This window comes from Xenopus laevis, chromosome 3S, assembly GCF_017654675.1.
Source record: "Xenopus laevis strain J_2021 chromosome 3S, Xenopus_laevis_v10.1, whole genome shotgun sequence".
Classification (NCBI taxonomy): domain Eukaryota; kingdom Metazoa; phylum Chordata; class Amphibia; order Anura; family Pipidae; genus Xenopus; species Xenopus laevis.
In genome coordinates, this window is record NC_054376.1 from 69,923,654 (window position 1) to 69,936,020 (window position 12,367).

General features: G+C 35.4%; 1 protein-coding gene across 2 annotated transcripts in view; it reads left to right on the top strand.

Annotated features, from left to right (window-relative positions):
• elapor2.S (endosome-lysosome associated apoptosis and autophagy regulator family member 2 S homeolog) overlaps positions 1-12,367 on the top strand; it is a 77,367-nt gene that overhangs the window by 21,670 nt on the left and 43,330 nt on the right. For both annotated transcript variants that reach the window (XM_041588469.1, XM_018255742.2), the window contains exons 10-20: positions 714-842; positions 1,495-1,585; positions 2,856-2,958; positions 3,400-3,537; positions 4,260-4,523; positions 5,312-5,485; positions 5,810-5,999; positions 6,501-6,594; positions 7,647-7,748; positions 8,982-9,108; positions 11,781-11,959. In XM_041588469.1, the coding sequence (XP_041444403.1) occupies positions 714-842; positions 1,495-1,585; positions 2,856-2,958; positions 3,400-3,537; positions 4,260-4,523; positions 5,312-5,485; positions 5,810-5,999; positions 6,501-6,594; positions 7,647-7,748; positions 8,982-9,108; positions 11,781-11,959 (1,591 nt within the window). The remainder of the gene's footprint in view (positions 1-713; positions 843-1,494; positions 1,586-2,855; positions 2,959-3,399; positions 3,538-4,259; positions 4,524-5,311; positions 5,486-5,809; positions 6,000-6,500; positions 6,595-7,646; positions 7,749-8,981; positions 9,109-11,780; positions 11,960-12,367) is intronic.

The following is a 12,367-nucleotide window of genomic DNA, read 5'->3' on the forward strand; positions in this document are numbered from 1 at the left end:
TAGATTCACCAAGAACAAAGCTAATTCACTAAAATCCGAAATTGCGTCCAGGGCGCCAAACGCTGACAAAGTTGCACTAGCATTATTGTGCCAAGCAAAGCGAAGTTGCGCTAACGTTGCCTAATTTGCATTCGGTGGGAAGTTAAAGTTCAATGGACGTATATTTTGCAGCAAGTACATTACACTACACAAGCCCGGGAAACCTTAATAAAATAAAAAAAGTTGTTATAATGCCCTACACATGAGACCAGTGTATAGTTTATGTGCCATATATTAGGAAATATAGGGGGGAAGCAGGTTACCCCAAAAAAATGTTACGCTCTTTTGCAGACTATCACCCTGAAAAAAGGAAAAGACACTAGGGAGCGAAGTACCGATAGAGTCTATCCTCCACTAGCGAAGTTACGCTCAATTCCGAAATGAGGTTACACTGGCGAATTTTCGCCAGCGTTAGTCACTTCGCCCTTTAGTAAATTTGCCCCTATGCATTTTTAATAGAAGACTAAATTAGACAGGCAGCTGGTTGAAATTAAAGTCTGTTTATCTTGCCAAAATATGCCTTCTTTATATTATTAGTTTATCTGTCTTTGAGATCATATTCAGTTCTATTAAGTTTAAAATATCTGGTTCTGAGCTTGATTCCTAAATAAATAGAATGTTAGAATATTATGGTAAATCGGGAATGACTTTATATTATTCTTATTTTTGTCCAGAGTGTAAGACTTGCCCTGCAGGAACAGAGCCTGTTGTGGAATTTGAATATAAGTGGTGGAACATCCTTCCAGGCAACATGAAGACATCTTGCTTTAATGTTGGAAATTCCAAATGTGATGGAATGAATGGTGAGTTTCCTCCAGCTTTAAGGCTCATTTCCTTTCGCCTTCCCTGCAGCAACCATTTTTGTTACCAGATTTTTGTTCAGTCATTATATAATAACCACAAAGCAAGTGCATATAGAATTATTTCCCAAGGCAGTTTTGTAATCATATGTTTGGACTTCCCATGGAATAGACCTCATAGTTTATCAATTGTTTTATGTACAATAAAGCATATGAGGTCAGCATTTTTTACTAACTGCAGCATTTTTTACATAGTTTCAGCATAATTACAGTAGAGATGCCTATACACACTGCTATGTAGGCATCACCCCTTTATTTTAAAATGTGAAGGTCTCTGAATACAGTATTACATAAATGCCATATGACTAGCACACTAAAGGGGTAATTTACAAAGTGCATAAGCACAAAGGGGTGCTCAGTGCAGAGAGCAGTATCAAGAAGCAGTAAGGACTCCCTGCCTTGCATGTGCAAATAATGTGTAAGTTAGGGGTGGGTGGGGGACGGGTGATGGGGATTTCTAAAGTAAATATTTAAAATGGGTAAATAATGTTTTTTACTTCATTTTCAAACTAATCATGCGGAAGCAACATGGAAGAGCAGCAAAGTATATTGAGGAGTCATAAATAAACACACATACTTCTCTTGTCTGTTCTAGGTTGGGAAGTAGCGGGAGATCACATCCAAAGTGGTGTTGGGGGAACAGACAACGATTATCTAATCCTAAATTTGCATATTTCAGGGTTTAAGTAAGTATCTCACTTTTTTTAAGAAAAACAAAAAGTATTAGATGTGATCAAATTACAATAGTAATTTATTAAATGAATTCATATGATTTAGCTGCAAATATGTAAACTTTAATGGTGTGTCAGAGAACTGTTGGCTGAGCTAAACATTTCCAGAATTTATCACACCTGCCCATCACACTGCATACATACAGTAAGTAGGTTCCAGCAATAAGGAAAATGAACTTAATTGAAATTCATAACTGTGGAAAACTATTTTGTGGCTGAGTGATGTTACATTTAACCTTTTAAGATACGTGTAAAACATTTAAATATTTGTCAGAATACATATATATATATATATTTTAGACAAAATTGGATACACTGTTTAGCTGAGACATAATAAAGTAGATGTTTTTCTGCAACTCCTTCTGACTATTGCAATCTGATTGACAAGTGTGCAGACCCTTCTGTCTCTCTAAGAACACAGTGGACGTGGTCAGGGTGTTGGTTAAGTAACTCAGTCTAACCAAACTTAAAGTCTGTAGTGTTTTATTCTGTTCTGATTCAGTAATATGTGCTGAACAGATTAAAAGAAGAAATGGAGAGTTTTGGAACTTAAATAAAATACGGAAGTTTTATAATTATGCATTTAGAGATCTTGTATGACCTGAAACGGTCTATGACTTGCTATGCTTTGCTTTGTAGAGTCGGTAACAGTTTTACAGACTCTGCCCCAACCATAAAAATTTGGTGGGCAAGCAGAGGGGAAGGGAAAAAAAGAGGTGGAAGCCGACAGAGCTACTGAATCAGAAAATTGAAGACTGACTGAAATAAATTTTATTTCTGAGGTTTTAGTACACCTTTTAACACAATCTACCAACATTTGGGGGGATTTAACTTCATTCGAAAATATTCTCATGTTTCAAATTTTTTTGCACAAAAACTCGCAAATCTGAATTATATTTTCAAAAGCTCAAATCTTTGGTATATATTAAGCAAAAAAAAACTCGAAAAACTTTAATGTGAAACTTCGAGTTTATGTAAAAGTCAGTGGGAGTTGTCCGAGGCAAAATGTTAAATTTTGAGCTTTTGAAGTTTTTTTTTTTTTGATCTTATAAACTCACAAAATTCAAGTCTTTTTGAGCTTGGAAAGTCACTTATTTACATTTTTTGACAATCGAGTTTTTTTAAATTGTGAGTTTATTTGCAGTAGAATAAGTAGAAATTCAGTTTTTGATAAATATACAACATATTTTTATAAATATTATGATTGCTTTTATTTTTATTTCAGGCAACCCACATCAGTGACTGGAGCCACCGGAGCTGAACTGGGAAGAGTTACCTTTGTGTTTGAAAATATTTGTGTGTCTGACTGTGTGCTGTACTTTATGGTGGTAAGTTATATGTTGCTACACTTTGAGTAGTATTATCTGCAGAAATACATGTACTTTCTTACAGAAAACCTGCCCCCCAAGCAGATTTAAAGGTCCAGTGCAATTTGTAATTTCAGGCACAATAAAGTATAATGTTGTATTGCTTAATTAATATACTTTACTAAGCCTAGGTCTGTCGTGTGTCCTACACTTTAACCTTACTGCAACAGTTAATGGTGATAAATGGGACTTGTGTTGTGCCTTAAGGCACTAATTGCTAGACTAGTCTGACTTATCACTGTTGTTATAAAGTGGTAGTCAGCTGAAAGGTTCAACTGCCCAGTGTTTTAAAAACTGCAATTACAAAAACAAGACTTTATCTGCATGCTGTATTTGCTGATTAGTATATTGGGACACATTAGTTCATGCTGTTTATTATTATCAACTCTTTCTTATTTCCAGGATATTAACAGAAAGTCAACAAGTTTAGTGGAATCATTTTCAGGACGCAAAGAATATCAATCATATACTCATATAATAAACAAAAACGCCACCTACATGTTCACTTGGGCTTTCCAGAGGACAAATACTGCCCAAGATGTAAGTATATGTACAAAAATGTAGTGTTTGCATATATGCCAGTGTTAATAATAGAAACCAATATATACTTTATTTCACTGATATAATATTAACCATAAGGAGCAATATATTTCTTTTTGTGGCCAGTTTCCTACTGATGGCATAAAGCATTATACAGTATGTGGCATTTCCCAAAGGTACAGTCTTTGGATGTGTCACACTTGATTGAAGGTGTCCATTACACTGCACGTGCTGTGGAAGATAGTGAGATTTTAGGTACTAGCGAGCTGAGACTTGCCTTCTATCCTGAATATGGTTTTCTTCTATTGCTTATATACAATCTGAGTTTATTGCTTCTATAATACAAAGCCTGGATAGTGAGGTTATTTGCAATTCACTCTGCTCTGTCGGTACATAATAAATATATTCAAAATGTCACATTTTAAACTACTTAAGAATTGGTTTAATAAAGTAGGCATATCAAGATAATTATATTCCATGCTTCTTTATGAGAAAAGCATAATGAAAACCACATTATTCTGGCTCATTACAATCTACTGCATGATATAATACATATAACAGGTCGTAAATCACATTCCTAATGTAATCCAATGTTCAATATTATGGCACAAAATCTGATTACATGTGCAATGGTTTGGCCAGAAATGTCCGTTTTAGTGATAGTTGATTGCCAAATCAATAATAGAAACTATTTGAGTGGAACATTTTTTCTTTTCTTATAGAGCCGACGATTTGTAAATGACATTGCAAAGATCTATTCAATCACAGTTAGTAATGCTGTTGACGGAGTTTCATCATCATGTCGTGCCTGTGCTCTGGGCCCACAGCAATTGGGATCGGCATGTGTGCCTTGTCCTGCTGGTCACTATATTGACAAAGAGAGCAACATGTGTAAAGAGTGTCCTCCCAACACCTATTTAACTCCACACCAGGTCTATGGCAAAGAAGCCTGTGTCCCCTGTGGCCCAGGGAGTAAAAGCAATAAGGTAATTTGTTGTAATTATTGCTTATGTTAGTAAGCAGTGAAAAATTCCATATGCAGTTTAATTTTGCTATTTAACCAATAGCTTAGAATAATATCTCTTGGAGCCCACTGTGAGACCCTACACATTTTATAGAAACACCAATGCATACTTTCAGGTGTTTGCAGTAACTTGTAAAATGTCTTGCTTCATTTAGGTGCTTTCATTTTTCATGGATTCTTAAAAGCAAAACAAAATATCAGCTTTGAAATCTAGAAAAATACATTTATTTATCCCTCATTAACTCTGTGAAATTGCTGTTTAAGGTACAGGTATGGGATCCGTTATCCGGAAACCCGTTATCCAGAAAGCTCAGAATTACGGAAAGGCTGTCTCCCAGAGACTCCATTATAATCAAATAATCGAAAATTTTAAAAAATGATTTCCTTTTTCTGTGTAATAATAAAACAGTAGCTTTTACTTGATCCAAATTAAGATATAATTAATCCTTTTTGGAAGCAAAACCAGCCTATTGGATTTATTTAATGTTTACATGATTTTCTAGTAGACGTAATGTATGACAATCCAAATTGCGGAAAGATCCATTATCCGGAAAACCCCAGGTTTTGCTATATTATCTGTGGTACCTAGTCTGCTGCTCATGAATACATGATCTATATACTATTTGTTTGTAAGCATACCTCTACAGTTAGCTTCAAGTGTAATTGCTAGCTCTGTGTAGCAAACAACTGCGGTCTGGATAAAAAAGCAATAGTAGTATTAATAATGCATTTTCCTCTGTGTTTTTAAAGGATCATTCTGCCTGCTACAGTGAATGCCTAGTAACCTATATTAAGGAAAACCAAACTTTGAGTTACAACTTTAACAGTCTTGGCAAAGTAGCTACCCTCATAAATGGACCAAGTTTTACTTCCAAGGGGACAAAATACTACCATCTTTTTAACATGAGTTTGTGTGGGCATGGGGTAAGTGTCTTAAATGTTTTAAAGAAATAACATTACAGAACCGATTTTGCATTAGCTGGATTTCTCTTAACTAAAAGTATTTTGCCAAAGGGTAAAAGATGGCACAATAGAATGATATACACATATATATATATATATATATATATATATATATATATATATATATATATATATATATATATTTATATATATATCAGATCTTCTGCTGAAGTCTATAACAAAATTCCATGTAACCGACTGTCATGTGTAATCTATATAGCATGGTAATTTTATTCGTTTTCTTGCTTGAATATGCCACTCACTTTACTTTATTTTGTATGCAAGGGGGAGAAGATGGCCGTCTGCACAGACAATATTACAGATGTAACGGGAAAAGACATTGAAGCAGATGCAGAAGACTACTCTAATGTTGTAAAGACCTTTATCTGTCAGTCTACCATTATCCCATCAGACAGCAAAGGTTTCAGGACAGCACTATCATCACAGTCAGTCAATCTGGCAGATTTATTTCTAGGTATAAAAGTCTATTCATAGAAATGGGGCTTGTGTAGCTACAGTATTTTGACAATCACAATGTATGCAAATAATATTTATAGCAACAGAATGGAGAGATTATGGGGATTATTATGAAGTATAGGAACTCCCCAGTTTTACTTTACTGTAAGAAAACTGTGGAGTAATACGTATTTGACACATAATGACAACCTATTATTTATTTATGATAAGCAAAATTAGATCCATTATGGAATATTATTTTAGAAACGGCATATAAAGTCATCTTATAATATGACAATGTTCTTTTACCATTCCCAATATTATCCTGTTTCTCTAGAACTCCAGTTATTCAGAGTACTACTTTAAGTTTGACTTAAACATTTAGTTGGAATTGATGTTGGTTTAATTCAGTTTGGAAATGACCCCTATTTCTAATTTGATGAATAAATCATCATACTTTATTTTAATATTAATGTGTGCTGTTTTGTTTTCATCAATATTGCATTTCTTGTGTTTTCAGGTGTTACAACTAATGCATTTCTTGGTGGCATCACCATTAGTCCAGACGTATTCCCATCCCATTTGAAGATACCTGATGTGAATTTCTTTTATAAGTAAGTTGATGGTTGATACTGTGTGCAGCTGAGTAGCTGATTCTGTTAAATAGTGACGTATGAAGTCAATGTAATTTAGGCTACAAATGCAACACCTTGGGGCTCATTTATAAACACAAAACAGATTTGCTCCTGGGCAGTAACCCATTGCAATGAATCATATGATCACTTTCAGTATTCACCCTGCAGCTGACTGTAAAAAGCTAATCAATGATTGGCTGCTATGGGTTACTGCCCAGGTGCAAATTTGCCCAGTGTTTATAAATGAGCCCCCTTATGTCTTGAGCTTAAGGGTTTATGGAGAGAACCCTCTGATGTTTTGCTTTCTTTATACTTGTTTCATTGCTTGCATTTTTTATATCTGTTTGTATTTGGCAAAAATCAGTGCTGTAGAATATGATAGCCCATTTTAACTATAACAGCAGGCATTGCTTAAGAGCTGCCATTTTAATGACTTTTAATGATTTATTCTGTTTTGAGGATTTTTAACATTTCTGAACAGATACATTTTATTGAAATAGTAGGTTACATGGACTTTTGTTGTTTGGCAGTCGATTTTACATGTAGCTCAGTTTAAGGAGAACTACCCCCCTACCAAAAGCCCTTTAAACTTCCTGGCATTGTCCCCCTCCCTCCCCGTGATGTGTATTAGTAAAAAAAATCTGATTTTTAAATGCAGAGAAGTGCAGTGGAGCAACCGGTCACCATCTTCCGTCTCTTGGTACTGTATTTTCTTCTGGTCTCAACACTGACTTGCGAATGCGCAGTTGAAGCCAATTCCTGACTTGCCCCAACTGCCAACTGCTTTGTGAAGAGACCCAAAGGCAATACAAAGTGACAGAAGATCGTGTCCAGAAGCTCCCCTGCGCTTCTTTGCATTAAAAGAGTCTAATTTTTTGCTAATGCTAATGCACATCGCAAGGGGGTTGAGATGCCAGGAAGTTTACGGGGAGGGGGTTAGTTCGCATTTAAATAAGCAAAAAGTATAATTTCAAAAAGCTACTGTATATGTGATTTTTAAACATACAGTATTATTTTCTTTTCTTCGTTAGATCCTTAACAACTACATCATCATGTGAACAAGGACGAGCAACAGTTATATCTATGAGGTGCAACCCTGCAAAGCTGGGCCAGGGTGACATTTCTGCACCAAGGTGAAAGGAACTTTTCCCATTCCAGGAATAATATAAATTAATGTGTTTGACTGGGCCACTAACATGCTGCAAACTAGCTAGTGCACAACAAAATATGTTTTCAGAAGTGGAGAATGGAAGTTCCTTGGATAATTGAGGGATCTAAACAGCTTAAGCCATCATTGTTAGTTACTAACCTTGAGTACACATAAGGTCTTGTACCTTTACTAGGCCCATGGCATGCCAATATCCCTCCAGACAATGGACCCCCTGCACTCACCCCATTGTCAATATTATCAAGGAATAATATATATTTTAGTAGCTTTATGCACAAAATGTCTTAATGTTTTTAATATATTTATAATGGGTGAATGAAGAAAATCTCTTGGCATTTAGTGGTAAGCAGTAAACACAACATTCCCTTTTTTGCTATGTCTATATCCCTCCTCATTCTGCAAATATCGAAATATTGTGCACATGGCTGCTATAGCTTCCATGCTAGTTTGCAAATAATGTCAAACTTTAGCAGCCAAATAATGTATAGACGTGAGACGTACAATTAAATTTTCCAAAGCAAATGCAATAGCAAAATATATTAATATGTTCAAACTCTGTACAAGCTGTAACCTAAAAACTATAAGCTGTACAGATATAATCTACAATTTTTTGGTGGTCGTATGCCTACTAAAATGAGTTTTGGAGATTTCTCAGTATAAAAAGTTAGTGGGGGAAAATCAGCCTTTGAAACTGATCAATGCATTGGTCAGGAGCCTCTTTTTTCTAAACAATGCTTTGGTGACAGCTTGATAAATATGTCTGGAGTAAACTGGCAGTCAGTGTATAAACCTTCATGTCGCTGCTTAGCAATTTTATACTTGTAGACTTAAAAATATCCTGTTTTCAATACTGTATTTACTGGCACAGAATCAGTTACTAGTTAAAAAGGGGCCTAGTGATTTTGCAGTGTGTGTTTGTAAGCACAAGTTCCCCGGGCATGGGCTGAGTGACACCAGGGCATGGGCTTAGTGACACGAGGCCATACTCCTATTTATAGGCCCAACCTTCAAAATGACTTGCCTCTAAAGAATGACCCCTCTCCAGGGTACAGTAATAGCTGCTAGAAGAGGTAGGAAGGTAGTGTAGCCAGAATATGCATATTTTTAAAGATATATTTTATACAGTAATTCATCTCTTAGTAGTTTATCGCGTATTTTGGTGAATACAAAAAACTGAATTTATCTTCATTTTAATTAGAAATTGTCCAGCGGCTACATGTGATGGGTGCAATTTTTACTTCCTTTGGGAAACTGCAGAGGCATGCCCACTGTGCACAGAGAGGGACTATCAGAAAATAGAGGGAGCTTGCAAACATGGGCAACAGGTAATTATTACAAGCCACTAAAACTACCTACCTATGAACTACATATGAACAAAGTTTAATAAACAAAGTAATCCGAAGAGTAATAAGGATAACTTGTTTATAGAATGAGTTACTATGTGCTCATTACCTAAAGGTCCATGTACAAGGTACAGGTATGGTTTCGTTATTCGGAAACCTGTTATCCATGGCCTTTCCTTTATGGAAAGGCCATCTCCCATAGACACCATTTTATCCAAATTGTAAAAAATGATTTCCTTTTTCTCTGTAATAATAAAACAGTACTTTGTACTTGATCCAAAATAAGATATAATTAATCCTTATTGGAAACAAAACCAGCCTATTGGGTTTATTTGGTGGGTTATTTACTAATAAGCCCCTCCCTATATTTCATCCCGATCTCCAAATACACTCCTTCACGAAACCTTCGCCCTGCTTCTGATCTTTGCCTCACTTCTTCTCACATTACTTCTGCCCATTTTCGTCTATAAGACTTCTCTCGGGCTTCTGCTTTTCTCTCGAACTCAGTGCCTCGAGCTGTCAGACTTTCTCCTTCTTTCCAAACTTTCAAGCGCTCCTTAAAGACCCACCTGTTTAAAGAAGCTTATTCAATGTACCTTAATTAATCAATCATTGCTGTATCATAAATCACAAAATTGTTTCTAAAATCCTAATGTCTCAATTGTACCCTAACCTTTAGTTTGTTAACTCTAATTTGTAGGGCCCTTTAATCCTATTGTACTCTGTAACCCTTGTTTGTTATCCAGCACTTATTCCCTGTTTGTTATAGCTAAGGTAATGCACTGCGTATCTTGTTGGCGCTATATAAATAAATGATGATGATGATAAAACTCGAAATGTTCTCATTATTTTTAGTGATGGGTGAATCTGTGGCGAAAAATTCGCTAAATTTTTACACCGATTTTACAAATTTATTCGCCTGCGGCGAATTGTGGGAATTCGCCGCAAAATTGGGCCTGGCGAATAAATTCACCCATCACTAATTATTTTAGTAAAACAACTTCAAACAAACTCCCATCCACAATTTTGCTTTATTTATCAAGAAAATAATTCGAAAAATTTGGTGCAGGAAAAGACTCAATAAAAACGTGAAAAAATTATAAACATACACATTTTTTGGATTGGATCTTTCGAATACCACAAATTTTTCATAATATCATACGAAACCCAGTGCAGATCATGATATCTTCCAATTGTAAAAAAGGATATCTGCCATTGACTTCTACATGACCTCGGCAGGTTTGAGATGGAGTGTTTTCAGATTCAGACTTTTAGCAGCCTCGGGGTATAAGTCCCCAAGCATTCTGGATAACAGGTCTCATATCTGTATTTTATTGTGTCATTTATGGACATGAATGTGTTTCATAATTGCACATATTTATCATTTATAACATTATTTTTGTGACAGAAGAAGATGGCACTAATATACTGCCAAAAAGTGTTGCCTACAAAAAAGATGTGTGCAAGTCTAACTTCAGTTTATGCAACCATGGATTATGTAATTTATTTAGTGCTGCCCACTATAGAATTTAAAAGTATCATCCTGTCAACATAACAAACATCAGTTAGGCCAGGTGACTAAACCTAGAAATGGATATCGAGAACATACTGCTATTTTAGGTGTTCTACAAACCAATGGGAAGATGTAATACAAGTCATTTTCCTTTGTGCAAACAATTTATTCTTTATTTGCCTCCTTCTACTAACTCTTTCCAGCATTCAGATGGGGGTCACTGACTCTTCCTGTGGCTACAAATGTATTGTTGTTGCTACTTTTTATTATTCATCTTTCTATTTAGGCACTAACATATTCATTCATTCCAGTCTCTTTTTCAAATCAATGCATGGTTGCTAGGGTAATCAATATAGCGCTAATTTGTCATTTGTAGATCACTAAAATTGCAAACTGGAGTGCTGCTGAATAAAAAGCTACATAACTAAAAAAAAAACGCAAATAATAAAATGTAAAAAACAATTGCAGATTTTTAGGAATATCACTCTATATATCATGCTTCATGTTAATTTAAAGATGAACTGCCCCTTTAATGAAGATTACATTGCCAAATGCAAATTGTTCTTTTTTTTGGTTTACAACTTTTATTTATTTAATCAGACAGATTACTGCATGGTCATATTGTTCTTGAGCTGCAACCAAACCTTTATTATTACTACAGTATGTAGTTCTGGTCTATGTGATATATTTTGGTGACAAAGTCTCTCTCTTTCATTTGAGGTGGCTCATTCCTATAATAAAACTTGAAATTGGGTCTCCAATCAGTAGAGTTATTAGTCACCAAGTTTAGGAAGTGGCCCAGGTGCACCGCCCTGAGCCCTCAGCATAGGGAACGGACCAACCGAAAAGTATTGTTGAGTAGGCCCTCAAATAAGGCAATCTTCCACCAGGTTGTTGCAGCAAAGTAAAAGATTTATTGTGTCCAAAGCCTTACGCATTTTGTGTCTTCAAACACTTAGTCATAGGCTCATAGACCTGCTCAGCAATACTTTTCGGTGGCTCATTCCTGACTGTAATCAGATGAGAATGCTGTATGAACAAAAATAATGTTTAAATAAAATAGACTAGTACTGGTATCTGGAACTTGTATAGTAGTTACAAGGTATCCGGCTTGTATAACCGTACTCTGTTTTTTTCATAGGAAACCCACTATGTGTGGAATGAAATGAAGCTTTGCACAAAAGGTGTCACTTTGCCAGAGAAGAAAGTTTCTGCCTGTGAATCAATTGATTTCTGGCTTAAAGTAGGAGCAGGTGTAGGAGCCTTCACAGCTGTCTTGCTCGTAGCATTGACTTGTTACTTCTGGAAGAAAAACCAAAAGTGAGTATACACAGTGATCTGATGAATTTCCTGTATGCATTAAAGCAACAGTATATTTACAGAACTCTGGGTTTGTACTTGATAGACTTAATAACTCAGCTTGATGATTGTCCTGTTTGCTTTCTTCTGTCTGTCCTCTGGATAATTGAAGGATATTGCAGTTAGAGTACAATATGTGTTACAAAATGTATGAAAAAATGATTTAACCCTGTATAATCAATATTTACAACTACAAATAACATGATATGTGCTGATATAAATACATAAAGTCACATATTATTTCTGCCAAGGCTTGTAAATTAGTTATTTCCCGACATTGTATTACATGCAGAGGATTAAGCTGACTGATAACAAAAGATTTACAAGCAAATTTAAAACATTTTTCTTCATAAAATGGAGCAACTAAGG